Source organism: Pseudorca crassidens, chromosome X (assembly GCF_039906515.1).
Source record: "Pseudorca crassidens isolate mPseCra1 chromosome X, mPseCra1.hap1, whole genome shotgun sequence".
Classification (NCBI taxonomy): domain Eukaryota; kingdom Metazoa; phylum Chordata; class Mammalia; order Artiodactyla; family Delphinidae; genus Pseudorca; species Pseudorca crassidens.
In genome coordinates this window covers 127,286,382-127,307,448 of record NC_090317.1, presented here as the reverse complement: position 1 = coordinate 127,307,448, position 21,067 = coordinate 127,286,382, and the positions used below count along the sequence as shown (strand labels likewise).

The window sequence follows — 21,067 nt, the reverse complement described above, 5'->3', positions numbered from 1 at the left end:
AGTCACAGCCGGGGACTCTCACCCCATGGGCACAGTCCGGCCCTCGGGGAAGTTCCCGCCGGAGCTGGGGTAGCCAGGTGCTGTGCAACACTAAGCGTTCTGGTTTCTAGCTACAGTGTCTAGAAAGGCAGTTACCAGCAGTGTTCAGACGAACGAGGCAGGATGTTCACATCCCAGCAGCTTTCTTTTGCTCACTCTTGTCATCCTAGTGTTTCTCGGCACTCGTGGCGTTCGGGCTGGGTCACTCTCGGTGGGGGGCCGTGCTGTGCCCTCTGGCGTGTTGAGCAGCAGCCCTGGCCTCCGCCCACTACACGCAGTAGCCCCCCTCCACTCAGTGTGACAGTAAGAGACGCCTCTAGACTTTGCACAGGTCCCCTGGGGGTGGGGTGAGGACCACTGCAGGCGTTCAAGCAGGATTTCTGCACCGTGGGGCATTTGCAGTCTGTGCACGTGCATTTTATTTTCTAGGCACGACAGTGCCAGCGAGTGTCTCCTCGTGAACGTGCTCCAGCTGAAGAACTTTGCCGGGCTGGTGGTGAAGGAAGACTGCAAAATGTAAGCTCCCGCGCCAGTGGGGGCCGTGTCCTCCCCCCGGGCCCTCCTCCACATGGCACCACTGGCTGACCTGCTGCACGTGGCAGTTTGGGGAGGGAAAAGACTGTCTTGGAACCTGAATTTACAATAAAACGCTAGGGGTGTCTGTCTGAAATCTAAAGGATTGTAAGTTTTAAGAAGAGGCTGGTTTATTATTTGAGGCAGGTGGAGTTACTGGAGCCAGGCTGGTTATGTGCCGTGGCCATGCTGACAAAGTGCCGGTGCCCATCATCGGCAGCGTTGGGGCTTAAAACGTCCATTCTGGTCACAAGGCTGGTGGCGACACAGCCACACTCGGCTCTTGCGATCTGATGAGGTGCCTGAAGAGGCCTCAGGCTGGGCTCAGGCATCCTTGTCCGAGCAGGGAGAAGGAAATCTGTGTTGTCCCCAGTGGGGAGATGGGTGCCCGATGGGGGTGTGAGGTCCCACTTACCCTGGCGGGTGAACCCACCGGTGATGGGTGTTCACGCCCGACGGTGCCCTCCCCTTCCGTGAGTCGTCTTTGTAAACTGGCCTCCCGAAGGCCTTGGAAGCAGCCTGGTTTTCAGCGGCTGAGGGTTCGCCCTGGGATTCTGCTCGCCCTGACGTGTACTTCACTCCACTGATGCTGGAGCTTCTCCTGGGTGCTGGCTTCCACGCTGGGGGTGGATAGGGCCGGGAGCCCAGCCCAGCGGGTGCCTGGGTGGGCCAGCACTCTGAGAGGCAAGGCAGGTAGGGCTTGGAGAGGGAGCCAGGGGGCCGTGGAGAGATCAGTGCAGATGTTTTCCCACAAAGATGGTAAAAGCAGACCTCCGTTTGAGTCCGCCTGAAGTCCTAACCGCTGACTTGGAAGTCTTCTCTTTGTGATTGGGTTTTTCCCCCTGATCTCTGGGGGCACGTAAGTTCTTTGGGCTTACTCTTAGTTGAGAAAAGGATCTTTTCCAAAAGACATTAAAATTCTGCACATGGGCAGTGGAATAGGGCGGCGTATGTGCACACGTATGTGGTCCATGCGTGTCACGTGCAGATGTGTCAGGCTGCCTCTGTCTGCTTTTTCCTTCCTCTCTTGGTTCCAGACACATCCGCGTCTATTTGCCCCCGCTTGACTCCGGCACGCCAAACACTTACTGCTCTAAGGCTCTGGAATTGCAAGCCCCCCTGATATTTAATGAAGTTTTCAGAATCCCTGTGCATTCAAGCATGGTGACGTTGAAGTCCCTTCAGTTATACGTGTGCTCAGTGAATCCGCAGCTGCAGGAAGAACTGCTGGTACGGCGCCCTCCTCACCCTCTCCCCCTCCCTCCCCTCCTTCCGGTGTCCTGATGTCAAGTGATCTCTGTAGCTGGGAGGACAGAAAGGGATGATAAGACCCCTTATCTTGTCAAGTGTTCTGTAATTTAAATATATTATCTCAGCTAATACTTGCAAAACTCCTGTGCAACGGCTTCTGCATTATCCCTGTCTTGCGTTGAGAAATTTGGTAGATAGAAGTATAGGATGGTCACTTAAATTTGAATTTCAAATAAACTATGGATGCCTTTTAGTGTAAGTATGTCCCACGTAATATCTGGGACGTACCTCTATTTTAAAAAAATCTGTTTATTTGAAATTGCAGTTCACCCAGATGCCCTCTATTTTATCTGGCAACCTTATAACTGGGCAGGTCAGCAGTCCGTCTTCACCCCGGCCAGCCAGTGCAGGGCCAGGGCTTGGAAGCCAGGGTGCTTTCTTCCCAAGGTTGGAATTTTCCCCCTTGGTCCCACCCCTTCAGCGGCAGAATTAGAGATTGGAGAGTTCCACCAATCCTTTCTCTCTCTCTTTTTTTTTGGGGGGGGGGGCGGGGTTATTTATTTACTTATTTATATTATTTTACACCAGTCCTCTGTTTTTTCAAAAGTTCCTGCTAGAATCAGCGGCTCTTTGAGTGGCAGATCCTGAGCCTGACCCACCATTCCATGTCGTCCATTCTCTGCCCCTGTTCCCCTTCTAGCACTTTCTGATTGGGCTGAACAAGCAAGCGAGGCGCCACCCCCATTACAATCCTTTTTGATGACTTTCATTTTACGGCAGTCCTTTGAATAGCAGTGACACATTGTATGGCCTTTCTGCTTAAGATTAAAGGGTGACTTTGATGCCCATTGGTTGTTAAGGTGTAGTCATTCAGGGCCTGTTCTGCTTTTTTTTTTTTTTTTAAACACCACACAGGGCATTGCTCAGATTAACTTGGCTGATTACGACGGTTCGAGCGAGATGCAGCTGCGCTGGTACTCGGTGCAGGTGTTCACCGGCCCTGAGCCCCCGCGGCGGGAGGACGAGCGGCTGGGACACAGCGACTCCCGGGACCCTGTGGCCGCCACGTCTGGAAAGACAGTAGGTGGCCTGGCTTTGAGACGGGCTTTTCCTGGGGACATTGTTTCTAAGAAACGCGTGTAGACTTAGTCTTAGAGCACAGTGGCGACGAAGAAGCAGGGTTTCAAGGGAAGTAATAAAAACGGACTATAGTGATGTATGTGGCCATTCATGGTAATATTCTTTAATGCAACTTGTTCATGATCATGAGTGATGCATTGGTTGCTTTAAAATTTGAGTCCTCAGAGCCACGTGGAAAGGCCAAGTTACTGTCTTGCTGCCAGCCGGGGGTGAGCTGCTTCCCCGCTGGAGACCAGCCGGGGACGGCCACCAGCCCGGCGGCAGGGATGCTCCCCACGGGCTGTGCACGCGCTGCTTTTCGCTTTGCCACCCGCACGCCGCTGGCCTCGGCTGCCTCTTAGCAACGTCCCTTTGGTCCTGTAGGACGCGGTGACGGTGCTGCTGGCGAGAACCACGGCCCAGCTGCAGGCGGTGGAGAGAGAGCTGGCCGAGGAGCGGGTGAAGCTGGAGTACACGGAGGAGGAGGTCGTGGAGATGGAGCGCAGGGCGGAGCAGGCCGAGGCTGTGTCCGAGAGGTGAGCGCGGCCAGCAGCCCCTCGGGGGAGAGGCCGCCGGGGTGTTCGTCAGGCGCCACGCTGCGTAGAATGTGTGCGGCGGGCTCTTCGGTACCTTTGCCCAGAAGTCGGGATTCTCACAGGGGATCGTATGCCAGTCTGCACGAGGGCAGTACATTGACCCCAGCTCTACGCATAGGCTTTTCACCTTTCCCTCTGTTCCCCGAATTTCTCTTAAAGGGGGGGACTGTTGAGGGACTCCCTCTGCCCAGATTGAATACAATAGGGCCCTTTAAGTTTTGTTTTTTTCTTTATTAACTGCTTTATTGGGATATAATCTCCCTACCATACAGTTCACCCATTAAGTGGACAATTCGGTGGTTTTTAGTACAGGCACAGAGCTGTGCCCCCAACATCACACTCAAGTTGAGGGCGTTTTCATCGTGCCGTAAGGAAACCCCATACCCATTACCAGTCCGCCCAGTCCTCCCAGCCCCTGGCAACTGCCCATCTGCGTGCCATCTCCAGGGATTTGCCTGTCCTGGGCCTTTCTTGTAAATGGAATCATGCGATGCCCCTTTACGTCTTCCCCGGAGCAGCCCGTGGGTGAACGCTGGACTCGGGGCAGACGTGTCTGCAGTAGAGGAATAGCTCAGATGGGCAGGCACCGCGAGGGAATCGCTTCCCGGCGGGTCCTTTCCAGCAGCACTTTCGTGTTGCTTTATTTCCACGGTTTTCCATAAAGAGCATCATGTTTCCAAAGCTTGCTACTTCTTCCTAATAGCTTTCTCTGGATTTATTTTCGAGAGGAATTTATTTCCGAAAGGGAAAGTGCACGGCAGAGGGGGAAGGGTGTGTGTTCAGGGATGGGTAGGAGGCTGGGCGGGCTCGGGGAGAGGGGGTTCCGGGATGCTGGCATCTTCAGCGGCTGCAATTGGGCGATACACACAGACAGACCCTCTTAATGAAAGGCCTTGTAGCTCTGTCTTCCCTACGAAACAGAACTGCCTTTCATTTTATAAGAAAAGCAACCGTCTTCAGTCACTGGAAGCAAATATTGGGTGTGTCTGCTGCTGTGCTCTGAGTGCAGCAGTAAAGTCAGTGCCCTGATGAACGTTTTGGGGGCTGTTGCCATGCCCGCCTTCAGGAGTTGGCAAGCCGACTCGGTGGACAGTGGCTGTAGCAGCTGCGCCCAGACCAGCCCCCCGCACCCAGAGCCCTGCTGCGTTGGTGTCAGCTCCATCCACGGACACACGTTTGCTGGCCAGGCAGACCCTTACGGCCTGGAGAAACTTCAGCCCCCACCTCTGAAGGTAAGAACAAAAGGACAAAGGATTTCGCGGAGCCCCTGATGTTTTGCCTCACAGCACCAGGTGCTGCCCTGGAAGGAGGGCCTGTGTGCCCTACGCGAGGGAACTGAAGTGAGTGGCCTCAGATCTGTAAACAGCAGGTACCATGGAAACGCCTGTCTACTTTAATAATTATTTTTTTTTATTTTATCTTCTTTGCGGTACGCGGGCCTGTCACTGTTGTGGCCTCTCTCGTTGCGGAGCACAGGCTCCGGACGCGCAGGCTCAGCGGCCATGGCTCACGGGCCCAGCCGCTCCGCGGCATGTGGGATCTTCCCGGCCCGGGGCACGAACCCGTGTCCCCTGCATCGGCAGGCGGACTCCCGACCGCTGCGCCACCAGGGAAGCCCCCTGTCTACTTTAAATTAAAAGGAAAGGACAACTAAACGGGGTGGATTTTTACTCCTTCAGGTGCCATCTTCAGGGCCGCGTGTGGCTCAGGGTGTTTTGTGCGTTCCTCACGTTTTGGACGCTTGTCGTTTTTCTCCGTTTCTGACATTAAGAGCAGTGAAGCATCCTTTTGCCCCTTCTGTTCACCCGATCCTAGTTGTGCCCATCAATGTATCTCCACTGGGGAAATTTTCAGGTTTGTGGTGACAAATGTCTAAGGAACGCACTGGGGTTGGGAGACACTGTATCAGTGCTCGATTGCAACTTCGTTTCCCAACTGTTCAACTCATCAGAACGTCTACCACCACAGCCCCTGATCTCAGTCCAAAACACAGGTCCTGAGAGAAGTGAGAGCTGCCTGCTTGCAGCCTCCCGCACTGCAGCCCATGCAGTGCCTCGGGCGGAGAGATGTTCTGGGCGCGGCTGCCGGTCATGGCCATTATTCCTCTTTCTAAGAGTTTGACAAGCGTTGGCCCATGTCAGGGGCAGTAGCTGTGGGAGGCTAGCTTGGTGTGTCCTCCTCCCTCAACTTTTAATTTTGAAGCACTTCAGATCTACAGAGAAGCTGCTAGAATAGTACAACACATACTCGCATCCCCTTCAGCTAGACTCCCCAGTTGTTAGTTCTGCACCACATTTGCATTTTCTCTTTCCATGTGCATGTGGTAGCTGCCAGGCATTGCAGATGCAACAGCACAGTAACAAATGGAAAGTCCTGCCCTGTGGGTAACAGACAGGGTAAACCAGTAAAATACAGCAGCATTTGAGATAGCCAAAGGGGCTACTGAAGAATGAGATGGTAGGGAAGCAGGGTTTGCATTTTTAGAAAGATTTGCCATTTTAGAAAGGGTTACATTTAGAAATGTAAATTGGTATCTACAAACATCAGGACTGTAAAATGGTGCAGCCGCTATAGAAAACAGTATGGAGTTTCCTCAAAAAATTAAAACTAGGGACTTCCCTGCTGGTGCAGTGGTTAAGAATCCACCTATCAATGCAGGGGACACGGGTTCAAGCCCTGGTCCGGGAAGATCCCACATGCCGCGGAGCAACTAAGCCCGTGAGCCACACGGCCCGTGCACCCATGCTCGGCAACAAAAACAAGCCACAGCGGTGAGAAGCCCGCACATCGCAACGAAGAGTAGCCCCTGCTCGCTGCAACTAGAGAAAGCCTGTGCGCAGCAGTACAGACCCAATGTAGCCAAAAATAAATAAATCTATTTAAAAAAAATTAAAAATAGAATTACCATATGATCCAGCAATTCCACTTCTGGGTGTACATCCGAAAGAGCTGAAAGCAGGTCTCCAAGAGATACTCGCACATCCACGTTCATAGCAGCATTATTCACAGTAGCCAAGAGGTGGAAGCAGCCCATGTGTCCATTGACAGCTGAATGGGTAAGGAAAAAGTGGTATATATGTACTATGGAATATTAGCCTTGAAAAGGAAGGAAGTCACGTCACAGGCTACAACATGGATGAAGCTTGAAGACATTGTGCAAAGTGAAATAAGCCAGTCACAAAAGAATGAATCCTATACGATTCCACTTATATGAGATTCCTAAAGTAATTAAATTCATAAAGATAGAAAGTAGAATGGTGGTTACCAGGGGCTAGAGATGGGGAAATGGGGCGTTGTTGAATGGGGACAGAGTTCAGTTTGGGAAGGTGAAAAAATTCTAGAGATCTCTTCCACAACAATGTAAATATATTTAATATTACTGAACTGCACAATGAAAAATGGTTACAATGGTAAATTTTACTTATTTACTTATTGTTGGCTGCATTGGGTCTTAATTGCTGCATGCGGGCTTTCTTTAGTTGCGGAGAGCAGGGGCTCTCTGTTGTGATGTGCAGGCTTCTCATTGTGGTGGCTTCTCTTATTGTGGACTGTGGGCTCTAGGCACGCAGGCTTCAGTAGTTGTGGCGTGCAGGCTCAGTAGTTGTGGCGCACGGGCTTAGTTGCTCCGCGGCATATGGAATCTTCCCAGACCAGGGCTCAAACCCGTGTCCCCTGCATTGGCGGGTGGGTTCTTAACCACTGCGCCACCAGGGAAGTCCATGATGGTTAATTTTATGTATTTTTTATAATAGAAATGAAAGGTCATAGAAGTCTCACTGAGAAGGCAGTTTTTGAGCAAAGTCCTTAAGGAAGGAGTCTGGGAGCCTTGTGTGGGGCTGGGTATGGGCATTCAGGTGCAGGGAGCTGCAAGTGCGGGTGGGGTCGGGGTAAGGAGGCATCAGAGCTGAGGACAGAGGGAGTCAAGGGGCCACATCATATAGGGCCTACTCAGGACTCTTGCTTTTTCTCTGAGAGCATTGGAAAACTGGTGGATAGTTTTGAACCCAGGGGTGATGTGATCTGACTCACTTTTTAAATTTTTTCCTAGAATAATTTATTGATATGAAATTCTCATAAAATGAACCCTTTCAAAGTGAACATTTCAGTGAGTTTGAATACATTTACAATGTTGTGCAACCACCACTTCTCTCTGGTACCAAGACGTTTCTTTCACCCCAAAGTAAAACCCCATAACCATTAGCATTCACTCTCCCTTATCTCTCCCCGGCCCCTGGCAACCACCAATCTGCTTTGTTTCTATGGATTTGCCAATTCTGGTTGTTTTGTGTAAATGGAATCATCCAGGGTTTAAAAGATCAGACTCCAGGGGATCGTAGCCAAGATGACAGAGTAAGGAAGAGCTCATCTCCACCCACAGGTGTGCCAAAAGCACGACTGCAGTTGACCCTTGAAAAACACAGGGGTTTAGGGTGCTGACCCACCTCACAGTTGAAAATCTGCATTTGGGAGGTTTTTTTTTTTTTTAGCACCTAAAGGAACTAGAAAAAGAAGAACAAATAAGATCCAAAGTTAGTAGAAGGAAAGAAAGAAAGATCAGAGCAGAAATTAATGAAAGAGACTGAAAAGAATAGAAAATATCAGTGAAACTAAGAAGTGGTTCTTTGAAAAGATAAACAAAATTGGTAAACCTTTAGACTCATCAAGAAAAAAAGAGAGCCTAGATAAATAAAATCAGAAATGAAAAAAAGAGGGGACTTCCCTGGTGGTCCAGTGGTTAAGACTCACAGACTGCATGGCATAGCAAAAAAAAAAGAAAAAAAGGAAACGAAAAAAAGAAGTTACAACTGACACCACAGAAATACAAAGAATCATAAGAGACTACTATGAACAGTTGTATGCCAGTAAACTGGACAACCTAGAAGAAATGGATGAATTCCTAGAAACATACAATTTCCCAAAACTGAATCAGAAAGGAATAGAAAATATGAACAGACTGATTATTAGTAATTAAACTGAATCAGTAATTTAAAAACTCCCAACAAACAAAAGTTCAGGATCAGATAGCTTCACAGGTGAATTCTACCAACATTTAAAGAAGAGTTAACACTCATTCTTCTCAAACTATTTCCAAAAATTGAAAAGGAAGGAGTGCTTCTGAACTCATTCTATGAGGCCATCATCACCCCGACCAAAACCAAAGACACCACAAAAAAATAAAGCTACAGGCCAATATCACTCACGAACATAGATGCAGAAATGCTGAACAGAATACTAGCAAACCATGCTCAAGTGGGATTTATCCCAGGGATGCAAGGATTGTTCAGTATCCACAAATCAGTCTAAGAGATATACACCATGTTAGCAAATTGAAGAATAAAAATCAAGATCATGTCAGTAGATGCAGAAAAAGCTTTTGACAAAATTCAGCATCCATTTATGATAAAAGATCTCCAGAAAGTGGGTAGAGAGGGAACATAACTTGACCATATATGGCCATATGTGATAAGCTCACAGCTATCATCATATTCAATGGTGAAAAGCTGAAAGCATTTCCTCTAAGATCAGGAGCAAGGCCCACTCTCACCACTTTTATTCAACATAGTATTGGAAGCCCTAGCCACAGCAATCAGACAAGAGAAAGAAGTAAAAGGAATCCAAATTGGAAAGGAAGAAGTAAAACTGTCACTGTTTGCAGATGACATGATACTATACACAGAGAATCCTAAAGACGCGACCAAAAATCTACTAGACCTCATCAGTGAATTCAGTAAAGTGGCAACATTTAAAGTTAAGGGATATAAAATTAATATACGGAAATCGTCTGCAGTTCTATACACTAACAATGAACTATCAGAAAGAGAAATTAAAAAAAAAATTCAGTTTACAGCTGCATCAAAAAGAATAAAATACCCAGGAAGAAATCTAACCAAGGAGGTAAAAGACCTGTACTCAGAAAAGTGTTAAGTCATTGATGACAGAAATTGAAGACAACACAAACAAATGGAAAGATACACCATGCTCATGGATTGGAAGAATTAATGTTAAAATGACCATACTACCCAAGCCAATCCACAGATTGAATGCAATACCTATCAAAATACCAAAGGCATTTTTCACAGAACTAGAAAAAATAATCCAAAAACTGTATGGAAACACAAAAGACCCCGAATAGCCAAAACAACCTTGAGGAAGAAGAATAGAGCTGGCGGTATCATGCTCCCTGATTTCAAACTGTACTACAAAGCTACAGTAATCAAAGCAGCATGCTACTGGCACACACACAAAAAAAGACACATGGGTCAATGGAACAGAGCGGAGAGCCCAGAAATAAACCCACACTTATATAATCAACTAATCTATGATGAAGGATGCAAGAAAACACAGAGGGGAAAAGACAGCCTCTTCAATAAATGGTGTTGGGAAAACTGGACAGCTACATACAAAAGAATCAAAGTGGACTACTTTCCCATTCAATTTAAAAATGTTTAAAGACTTAAATGTAAGATCTGAAACCATAAAACTCCTACAAGAAAGCATAGGTAGGTATGCTCTTGGACATCAATCTTAGCAATGTATTTTAGGATATCTCTCCTCAGGCAAGGGAAACAAACAAACAAAAAACAAATGAGACTTTATCAAATTAAAACGCTATTGCACAGTGAAGGAAACTATCAATAAAACAGAAATGCAGCCTGCTGAATGAGAGAAGATAGTTGCCAACGTTATATCCGACGAGGGGTTAATATCCAAACTATACAGAAAACTCAGACAACTCAACATCAAAAAAACAACCAACCTGATTAAAAACTAGGCAGAGGACTTGAATAGACATTTTTCCAAAGAAGACATTCAGATGGCCAACAGACACATGAAAAGATGCTCAGTGTCACTAATCATTAGGGAAATGCAAATCAGAACCACAATGAGGTATCACCTCATACTTGTTAGAATGGCTATCATCAAAAAGACAACAAATAACAAACATTGGAGAGGATGTAGAGAAAAGGGAACCCTTGTGCACTGTTGGTGGGAATGTAAATTGGTGTCACCACTGTGGAAAACAGTAAGCAGGTTCTTCAAAAAGTTAAAAGTTGAACTGCCACACCATCTTGCAGTTCCACTTCTGGGTATTTTTCTGAAGAAAGCAGAAACGCTAGTTAGAAAAGATATATGAACCCCTATACTTATTACAGCATTATTTACAATAGCCAAGATGTGGAAACAACCTAAGTGTCCATTGTCAATAGATGAATGGGTAAAGAAGATGGGGTATATATGTGTGTATATATGTATACACACAGACACACATATATACACGTACATATGTATATACATAATATGCAGTGAAATACTGTCCATAAAGAAGAAGGAAATCTTGCCATTTACAGTAGCACAGATGGACCTAGAGGGTGTTATGCTAAATAAGTTGGAGAAAGAGAAATACTGCATGATTTCGCTTATATGTAGAATTAAAAACAAAACAAAACAAATGAACAACCATAACAAAACAGAAACAGACTCATAGCTACAGAGAACAAACTGGTGGTTGCCAGGGGGGTTGAGGGGGTGGGGATGAGGGAAATAAGTGATGGAGATTAAGAGGTACAAACTTCCAGTTATAAAATAAGTAAGTCACGGGGATGTCCTGTACAGCATAGGGTATAAGGTCAATAATATTGTGTAAACTCTGTATGGTGACAGTCGGTAACTAGAGTTATCATGGTGATCGTTTTGTAATGTATTAAAATATGTAATCAGTATGTTGAACACCTGAAGCTAATACAACATAGTAAGTCAATTATGCTTCAGTAAAAATTAATGAATGAATGGCTCATACAGCATGTGGCCTCTTGTGACTGGCCTTTCACTCAGCCTAATGTCTTCAAGGTACATCAGACTGTAGTATCTACCAGCACTTCCCTCCTCATCGCTTGCATGAGTATGCCACGTTTTGTTTAGCTTCTCATCCGCCCGTGGATGTTTGGACTACTTCCACCTTTTGGCTGTTTGAGTAAGGCTGCTATGAACATTTGTGTGCAAGTATTTGTTTGAACACCTGTTTTCAGGTCTTTTTGGTATACACCTAGGAGTGGAATTGCTGGGTCTGACTTCAGTTTTTACCAGGATGTCCCTGGTGCTGTGTTGAGAAGGGTTTGAAGGGAGGAGGGAGGCGTGGAATCCAGGAGACGGGTGAGAAGCCTCCTGCGCTAATCAGGCTCAAGACGATGGTGACCCCGATGGAGGGTTGGTGATAGGAGGTCAAAACGTGCTTAATCTCGAACACAGAGCCAGCAGAATTTAATCTTGGACCAGATATAGGGTGTATGAAAGAGAGCTGGGTCCAGAATGACACGAACCCTTTTTTTGCTGGAACAAATGGGAAAGTAGAGATCCTTGGCAGAGGGAACATCAGAAATTCCATTTTGGACGTGTTAAGTGTGAAATGCCAGTTAGAGCTCCAGTGGCAATGGCAAGGTTGTTTGGTGACTCCACTAATTTAATGCTTGTGTTCTAGAAAGAGTCGTGGTAAACAATAAATTACTATCTAGGTTGATAAGGAAACCAACACAGAAGATCTCTTCCCGGAAGAGGTGGCGAGTCTGCCGAAGGAGAGGCCCGGCCGCAGGGCCCGCGGCTCGCCCTTCACGCGGAGCAGCACCATTGTCCGTTCCCAGACTTTCTCGCCCGGAGCGCGAAGCCAGTACGTTTGCAGAGTAAGTCGGGAGTCCTTTGCCACCTGCCTGGAAGGATTCTTCATCGGTCGCGGGCGGGGCTGGGCAGCAGAGGGTTGGAGCTCCCGGCACATCCTCACCTGCACGCAGGGTTGAGAACTCTGAGACAGGTGGAGGGGGAGACCCCACCTGCTGTGGTCCGTGGAGACAGGACAGCAGGTTGGAGGTTGGCCGGCCGTGGCCGTGTGACAGTGACGGCACAGACTAGCAGAGATGAGGCGCTGTTGAGGATAAGTGCTCACGACGCAGCAGACTGGGGCGCCGTTTGGCTCGAGGAGAGCTTTGACCCTCCCGCTCCTCTGACGGGGCTCGTTGGAGAAAGCATCTTCCCTTGAAAGGGCTACCAAGGGGCCGCTGCATTAGGGCAAAGCCAGAGTTTGATCATATGAGAGAGGCAGACCCTCAGGCCTACGTGGGAGACACTGAGGGGTCCCCAGGCCCACCCTCAGGCTCAGAAATTGGCTAGGACTCACGGAACTCAGAAAAGCCGTCGTATCCACGATGATGGTGCGCCGCAGGGAAGGGGTGCAGACCGACGTGCAGAGGGAAGAGGCGTCGGGCAGCGCTCCGGAGAGACGTGGCGGAGCTTCCAACCCTTCTCCCGCAGCGGAGTTGTGCGGCAGCTCTCACCTCTCGGAGCAGTGGCAGCGTGCCCGGAGCACAGCCGACCAGGGACGCTCACCCGAGGCTTGGTGCCCAGGGGTCTTGTAGGGGTGGTCACGGGGCACTGCTGGTGGCCGGCGTGGCTGACCTTCGTCTGCAGCCCCTCCAGGGTCAAGCTGGTGGCCCAGGGCCCCCCTCACATTGTCAGCAGAGACTGTGCGGCCAGGCCAAGGTCCCCAGGTAAACAGAGACACTTAGAACGTTCTAGGGACTTACAGGTCACTGCCCAGGAGCTGAGCAGGGAGCCCACCTTTCTTGGGCAGGGAATCCTTTACTCACAGGAGGGAGCAACAGGGGCTGGGGCCCGGGTGGCCACGTTTGCGAGGCCTGCAGCTCCTCTCCCCACGCAGTGAGGTGTCCCGGTCGCGCTGCCCCGGGCAGCCCAGGGTCAGGCGGGGCACTCCCGCCCCATCAGGCTGCAGCCCTGTGGGGCCTGATGCTTCATCACGCGGCTGGAGGTGCCTGATCGAAGGCCATCCTTCCTTATCCTAGACTCTTGCCGAACCCCTGTGGAGCAGCCTCCCGTCTGCTTGCTGAGGAGGATGGGGTGGTGAAGGAGGAAGCCCTTCACCGCCCCAGAGACAGGCCTCCAGCCCCTGCACTGTGCTTTGCGCCCTGCACAAAGGCACGCACTGACCGGCGATGCTTCTAGAGGCCTCTGTTTTTATATATGTTTGTGATGATTGGGAGGCACGTAAGTGCAGTGCTGCAACATTTCCTGCTATCTGGGGTTCATTGGCATGGAAAGTAAGGCCGTGAAGGCCAGGACTTTGCTTTCACACAGATATATGTTGATCCTGAAATGAAAACCTGCCGCCAAATGAAATACGTAACGTCTCGGCTCCCGTGAAGTCGGCATTATTTATTTTTCTTTTTAAAGACAGGCCTTTTCCCTTGACGGGCAGGGTGGGTGTTAGTGGTGTGGCCTTGTCCTCCTGCCGGGAACGAGGCTCTTATCTGGAACACCACTCTTCCCAGCTCTTGCCAAAGCTAGAAACACAGCAAATGAGAATGACTGATAAAAAGTGAAAAGCGCTGAGGAGAGTGCGGGTTTTCATGAGCGTCACACCGTACCAAGTGGCAGTTGGCATTGATAGGACCGAAATTGTGTTGCTCAATTAGCCTGGAAAACCTCAGCTGGTTCGGTTGATGGACCTGAAGCAGGGGTGGGGCTGGGGGTTGGTCTGCTTATTTGGTTTGTCTTTGTTTGGCCTGAAACTCTTGTGTGGGGTTTTCTTGTAAGCGAAACCCAAAGTCTTGGTAAAAGCTCTAAACGTCATAACTGTTTGAGCACCTGCACGAAACAAAATAATCCAGTTCAGAGTACACAGAGAATGAATGTTGAATTCTTGAGGAAATGTTTCTGAACCTCAGTCTTTTTGGTGTAGCTTTATCGTAGTGACAGCGACAGTTCAACGCTGCCCCGGAAGTCCCCCTTTGTCCGAAACACTTTGGAAAGACGAACCCTTCGCTATAAGCAGGTATGTGCCACGTAGACTAATCTGCCGTCTGTATGTACGCTGGGAGTTACTTCTACAAACCCGAAGGGGTAATATTTTAGGTAAGATTAATTGAAAGGTAATATGTTTATTTCCTTGTTTACTTAGATATAATTTTTAGAAGTGTATATAATGTCAATATGTTACCAGTATTTGTTAATTTCCTAAGATAATGTCGTAATCTAAGATAATACATGATCTTTACATTTTAAAATATAATAAATTAATAAACAGCCATTCTGTATAAGAGATTCTTCTTTCTTTTTTGACAAGGGAGTATATAGTTTAGAGAATTTGGGTCTTTCACCGTGGCGCATTCTCCTACGTAGGACGTTCTACAGTTTTCCTTTATATACACCGGATTTTTTCTCCACGTCACGCCAGTTTACACACTTTTGCTACTTTTAATTTGTAAGGTAGTGCCCGGGCAAGAATTCTTTGAAAGAAAAAAAAATTCCCAGATCTCCTTGTGGTGGTTGTATTTAGAGTAGCCGCTGACTGAGAATGATAAGAAAATACATAACTCAGCAACAAAAGTATTTCTCAGCAGCCATGCTGTTGGCATTTTGGCCTAGGTCTGTCTTTGTTGGGGGCTGTCCTGTGCACTGTGGGCCGTTGAGCTGCATCCCTGGCCTTGACCCACTAGTTGCCAGTATCACCCCCTCCCCCAGTTGTGACGACCAAAAATGTCCCCGGAGGGCCCAAGTCACCCCTGGTTGGGAACCAGTGAGCTCTGCTATGAATTCAGCAGAGCTTTTAAATGAGTTTGTGTTTATTAAGTCACTTACATTTGCATTTAACTTCTGTATATGTGCAAAGTAGTGTTATGGGTGTGTAAAACGCATACAGTTATTCAGTCCTCCCAACAACGCTGATAGGCTCGTGGATTTGTGATTTTGTTGCGCTAACTGCCTTCCCCAGCGTTGTTAGCCATGGCGTGGGAAGTACTGCTCTCAGCTCCGTGTACAAAATTCTATTCTCGTCTTAGAGCTTTCTTGAAAACAGGAGACTTGCTTACTTCAGGCGTGTGTGGGGAGGAGCGTTTTTTTGTTGTTGTTGTTGTTGATGTTCGGCCTCGCTGCGCGGCTTGCAGTTGTAGTTCTCCGACCAGGGATTGAACTTGCACCCCAGCATTGGAAGCGGGGAGTCCTAACCATTGGACTACCAGGGAATTCCCTGGGGAGGAACGTTTTTGACAGCTTGTGTGTGTTTAACCAGAAAGCCCTCAACGTGGTTTATAATGTGCTTTTTTCCCGTTACACAGTAGGCCATTAAGATTTTGCCATGTCGGTCTATTTTTCATCTTTTTACAGTAGCTGCGTTTTCTGCGGGCCTTATAATGTAATTGATCACTTTTCTCTTGTCAGGTATTTAGAATTTTTCTGTCATAAAGCTTTTGCACATCATCAGCTGTGCCTTTCAGATGCAAGTCACATGAAATTTCAGAACCAAAGAAAACACAACATTTTGTGGCTCTTGCTTATATTGTCAAGTAGCACTTGAGAAAGATGACGCCCTCCTGCCCCGTGTGACAGGGTCTGTTTCTCTGCGCTTTAGCCAAAGCCTAGGTCGTCATTACAGCGGACAGCTTGCTGTCACTGGCTCGTTACCGGAGTGGAGGTTTGAACCCGTGTCGCCCACATCCGTGTTGTGTTGGCGTCGGGCCACGCTGCGGGTGTCTCCCTCCAGTGGGGTCGGTCACTCGGGGAAGAAGCTGCAGGCAGGGCGCGGGCGGGGTGGGCGCGCTCACGGCCGCCGTCTCGCAGCCCTGCAGGTCCTCCCTGGCGGTGCTGGCGGCGCGCACGTCCCTGGACCTGGAGCTGGACCTCCAGGCGTCGCGGACGCGGCAGCGGCAGCTGAACGAGGAGCTGTGCGCCCTGCGCGAGCTGCGCCAGCGCCTGGAGGACGCCCAGCTCCGCGGCCACGCCGAGCCCCCGGCCTGGCTGCTGCGCGACGAGCGCTTCCGGAGCCTGCTGCGGGAGGCCGAGAGGCAGGTGAGGCCCCGGCCCGCCAACGGGGGGAGGGGGCAGGCGGGCGGGCCTTTCTCGCCTCCCGGTGCCCGGAGCTGGCAGGGGCTTCCATCGGTCTTCCTTAAAACTGGAAGCAAACCCGTCTGGTTCACCCCGCGTTACTGTTCCAGACGAGACAGACCAAACTTGACTTCCATCAAGAACAGGCAGCTGAGAAGATGCTGAAGAAGGCCTCCAAAGGGGTGTGCCAGCTGCGTGGGCAGAACCTCAAAGAGCCCATCCAGGTGCAGGCGTTCAGGTGGGGAGAAGCCCAGGCCTCACTCTCCCGCTTGCTTTTTCCTGTCATACCTTTGTCATTATGAAGAGTAAAGTAAGTATTGAGAAGGACCCACAGGAAGTCGAGGACAAAGCAGGAATCTCCCCTGCTGTTAGCATTGTGCGGAGTTGCTTCCGATCTTGTTTTCTAAACACTGTTTTTTCATGCTGCTTGTAATCACAGTGTGGGTTCGAGTTTGCATTTAGCTCTTTTTAAATTAAAATACCCCATGTTGCCACATCATCTGTTATCTTTTTTGGCTGTAATGTCTCATCTAACAGATATAATTTACCTATTTTATACCCTGCTTCTTTCCAAATGTTTGCTCCTGTAAACAGCACAGTGATCTACATATAGATACATATGTGTATCACCTTTGCCTTTTTAGTTAACTTTTTTTTTATTTAGTTAACTTTTGATTGAAGCATAATAGACATACAGGAAAGCATGCATATCGTCCTATATATGAAATATTTCAGTGAATTGTCATAAACCCTACACGGCAAGAATCAAATGTTATCAGCACCCCCAGATTTCCCACACCAGAATAACCACCATCTTGAATTTGAATAGTGTAGGTTAGCTTTCCCTGTTTTTATCTTTTATATGAGGAAAATCACCCAGTCAATCTATTTTCTTTTGTGTCTGGCTTTTTAAAAAATTGAGGTGAAATTCACGAAGCATAAGATTAACCATTTTAAAGTGAACAATTCCATGGCATTTAGTACAGTCACAAACTGTATTCAGTTCCAGAACATTTCCGTCACTCCAAAAGGAAACCCTGTACCCCCGGTAAGCAGTCACTCCCCATGCCAACCTCTCGTCAGCTCTTGGCGGCCACCACTCTCCTTTCTGTCTCTATGGGTTTGCCTTTTCTGGACCTTTCATATAAGAGGAGTCATACAGCATGTGGTCTTTTGTGTTTGGCTTCTTTCACTTAGGATAGTATTTTTAAGGTTCATCAATGTTGTAGCATGAATCAGTGCAGTGTTCCTTTTTAGGGCTAAATAATGTGTGCCTGACGTCTAGCCTTAATTTTTTTATACCTTGAATTTTTACCTCCCCATCATAAAAGAGTATAAAACACTATAGCTATCTTCCTTCAACTATGATTTAGAACTCCTTGTATAGTTTTTCATTTATTCATAAAGAAAATATTTGCTGAGCATCTACGTATACCAGGCACTGTTCTAGGCACTGGAGACAAACCCTTGCCCTCATGGGGCTTTGTAACTTCTATTAAAATTTAGAGAGGGGGCCGGGGCAAGAAACTTTAGAGGGTTTGTACACAGATGTGCCCCTGGGGATTGAAATTCAGTGTGTTCTCTGAGTCAGAAAAGCTGTCATTGATGGCAGAGCCTCTTGCCACCTTTCACTGCATTTCTATCAGCCTCTAACCTGTAATTCTTTCCAATCGCAGGGAGAAGATAGCATTTTTTACAAGACCAAGGATTAACGTACCTCCTCTGCCCGCCGACGATGTTTGATGTAGTGCTTTGTACACATAAAGTATTTATCTGCCTGTTTTATTTTCATGAAGTTCTTAGACTAGCTAAATTTGTCTTTAAAATATTTGTGCAAAGCTATTAATATACACATTTTGTAAAAAATAAAAACAAAACACATATATCTATACATATATATTTTATAATAGTGACGGCAACAGGGCTTGGTTTTTCCTTGTTGTGAAATTGACATCTCTGAAGACAGGTTATTTTATAAGAGATCAATTATCATGTTAAGAGTGTACAGTTTTTACGCTGTTTTATTTGACTTAAAGGCTGGAAGACAGAAACGAAGTGAGTTCAGGCAAATTCACTGTATTGTAATTTATTTATAGTACTTTTTTTTTCCTTGAAGGAAAATACTGACTTTAAGATGTATTTTAAGACTGAAATTTTGTTCTTCAGTATTTGTCATGCGGTAGAATGGAACTTTGGGGCCGGTTTTGTGTCTGACATCCGAAATGCAAACACTATGTGCTGAACTCGTCACTCGTCCCGTTTCTCCTCTGTGCATTTATCATGTATATTGTACACTTTTGCACCCTTTGTGTTCTGTTACGATGCCACCTTAGGGGCTCAGTCCTGAGTCAGTGCGGCGTGTGCGTTGCGGAGCTTGGTCTCCCGCGCGGGCTGGGCACCCATAGCCCCTGGTTACCGTGCACCTTTCCGTGCCCACCCCGGGTCTGAGGCTGGTGGTCACGGAGCCCCCGGCAGCCATACAGCCCACCCTCACCCGGCCTCGGCAGCCCCGCCTGCCTTTCCAGTCTGCCCCATCTGATCCTGACCGACAAGGAGGGCGGTGGTGGAGCTTCTGCTCTGCTGCTCTGCCCTGCAGGAAAGTGAAAAGAGAAGAAGGAAGGTGTGTTTTCATTGAGTCACTGGATCCGCTGATGGATAGAGCAGTCACGACATGGACACGATAACCTTTGAAGGCGCTTTCTTGAGGAAGCCACGTTCCGTGGGAACTACAGCTACCAGGCGAGTCACTCACAGGAGAGCATGTGCTTTCGATCGGAGGGCCCCCGCCCCATACTGGAGTCGTCCCAATATTTCTTAAGAAATCTTAGAACTAGCTCATGAGGAAAAAATTCTTTACGTAATAAAACTATACCATCCTTTAAAAATGCCAGGTGGTATAGTTTGCCTAATACGTATTTATTATATATGAAATGCACTCTCCTTCATGAGGCCTCGGAGAAGTAAACGAGGTGAGTCACACAAAATGTAAAAGAAAACGGAACCCTCCTCCTGGGTCTTTGTGCCCCTCCCTTGAAAGTGCCCCTCCCCCCTTAATCAGCAGCATCTCTCTTCTCATTCGTCTGTAAGCACTCCCTTGTATAACCCACCTTCCTTTTCACATTTATTAAAAATGCATTTTGTAAAAGCATTTCATTGATATGTGACCTGTCACGGACAGTGAAGTTGTCTGTGGTGGTAAGGCTGAAAACTGTGTGCTTTTTCACACTTGTCACTTCTTGCTATGTATTTCTGCCTCTAGTCCTGGTTTTTTTTCTTTTGCTAATTTCTCTGCATATATACCCACAACAGAGGTAGAGACACAAAACACATGAGTGCTTGCCAGAAGTGCCCCCCCAGGAGACAGCGTTGCTGCACGGGTCAGGTTGGTGGCAGGCCCTCTCTGTCCCCAGCTGTTGAAACTTCAGATTGATGGATTGGCTGCCGCTGGACTCGGGGGTGTGTGGAGAGCAAGTCATATGCGTCTGAGGTACATGGCTCCCCAGACGTGGGAGAGCCCCGGCCGCGTTGCCGGGCCTGTGTTTAGGCACTGCCACTTGAAGCTCTTAAGTGGGTGGAAAGGTTGAGGTAGCTTTCCTGCTAACCCCTACAAAGTAGCAACGTGGGGAAACCCACTGTGCCAATACAGAAAGCCCGCAAGGGTTTTCAAATGTCACTGCCCACTAGACACAGGTTTCTGTTTGGAATGCTTCCCCATCCCAGAGTTAAAAAAAAAAAAAAAAAAAGGAAATCCCTCCTTTGCCCCACCAGAAACAAATGCAGCCCCAGCTTTGGTGTCAGTTCAAGGAGCGCTGTGTTTTTCGCCTTTCCCCTGTGCTTCTCCGCCTCCCTCCTGTCTGCTTTTGCACCTGAATGGGACCATAGTCAGAAAGGAAGGAGAAGCCAGGCTGATGAAGGACGGGGAGGTGACGGGTCCGTGCTACTCGCAGGCTGTGCTGGAAGTGGCACGTGGACAGCGACAGAGGCCAGGCTAGCAGGCAGGGCACGAGGCACCCTAACTGGCTTCTCTTTCGTGATCGATTGTGCAGCTTCCGACTAGTTAAGACTGCCACCCCCTGGAAAATATCCCACATGTCCGAAAAGTGAAGTCCTGTCGTCTTAAGGGGTATTTTCTTATGTTTAAGTTTGCCCATAATCGTGCCTTGGACAATCCGAAGTCTGCCACCAGGGTCCTTTAGAAACAGTGTGATGAGTAAAAGGGAATTCGGTCTTCACTTCATCTGGTCACGTAATTGTCACCACCGAAATAAGTAACCTTCTGTTGTGGGAATAAGTTATAATCAGTATTCATCTCTATTTTTGTCACTGTTCTAATTGTGTCATTTGTATTGTTTGAAAGTATTTCTTCTACAAAATTAAACTAACCTGCCTTAAGAACAGAATGGAAATGTGTGATTTTTTAAAAAAATGTAATTAGAGACTTAAATATATTAAAATGTATATAATTTTTTTCAACATAAAAATAGAGGTATGGGGGCTTCCCTAGTGGCGCAGTGGTTGGGAGTCCGCCTGCCGATGCAGGGGACGCGGGTTCGTGCCCCGGTCCGGGAGGATCCCACATGCCGCGGAGCGGTTGGGCCCGTGAG

At 47.9% G+C, this 21,067-nt stretch overlaps 1 protein-coding gene across 1 annotated transcript in view; it reads left to right on the top strand.

The window, feature by feature from the left end:
• Nucleotides 1-20,863, top strand: part of WWC3 (WWC family member 3) — a 122,508-nt gene extending 101,645 nt beyond the window's left edge. The window contains exons 14-23 of the mRNA XM_067723518.1: nucleotides 469-555; nucleotides 1,650-1,842; nucleotides 2,779-2,943; nucleotides 3,367-3,518; nucleotides 4,645-4,810; nucleotides 12,089-12,253; nucleotides 14,323-14,415; nucleotides 16,200-16,427; nucleotides 16,574-16,701; nucleotides 18,140-20,863. Coding sequence (XP_067579619.1) covers nucleotides 469-555; nucleotides 1,650-1,842; nucleotides 2,779-2,943; nucleotides 3,367-3,518; nucleotides 4,645-4,810; nucleotides 12,089-12,253; nucleotides 14,323-14,415; nucleotides 16,200-16,427; nucleotides 16,574-16,701; nucleotides 18,140-18,206 — 1,444 coding nt within the window. The 3' untranslated portion in view covers nucleotides 18,207-20,863. The remainder of the gene's footprint in view (nucleotides 1-468; nucleotides 556-1,649; nucleotides 1,843-2,778; nucleotides 2,944-3,366; nucleotides 3,519-4,644; nucleotides 4,811-12,088; nucleotides 12,254-14,322; nucleotides 14,416-16,199; nucleotides 16,428-16,573; nucleotides 16,702-18,139) is intronic.
• The last annotated feature ends 204 nt before the right edge of the window (nucleotides 20,864-21,067 follow it).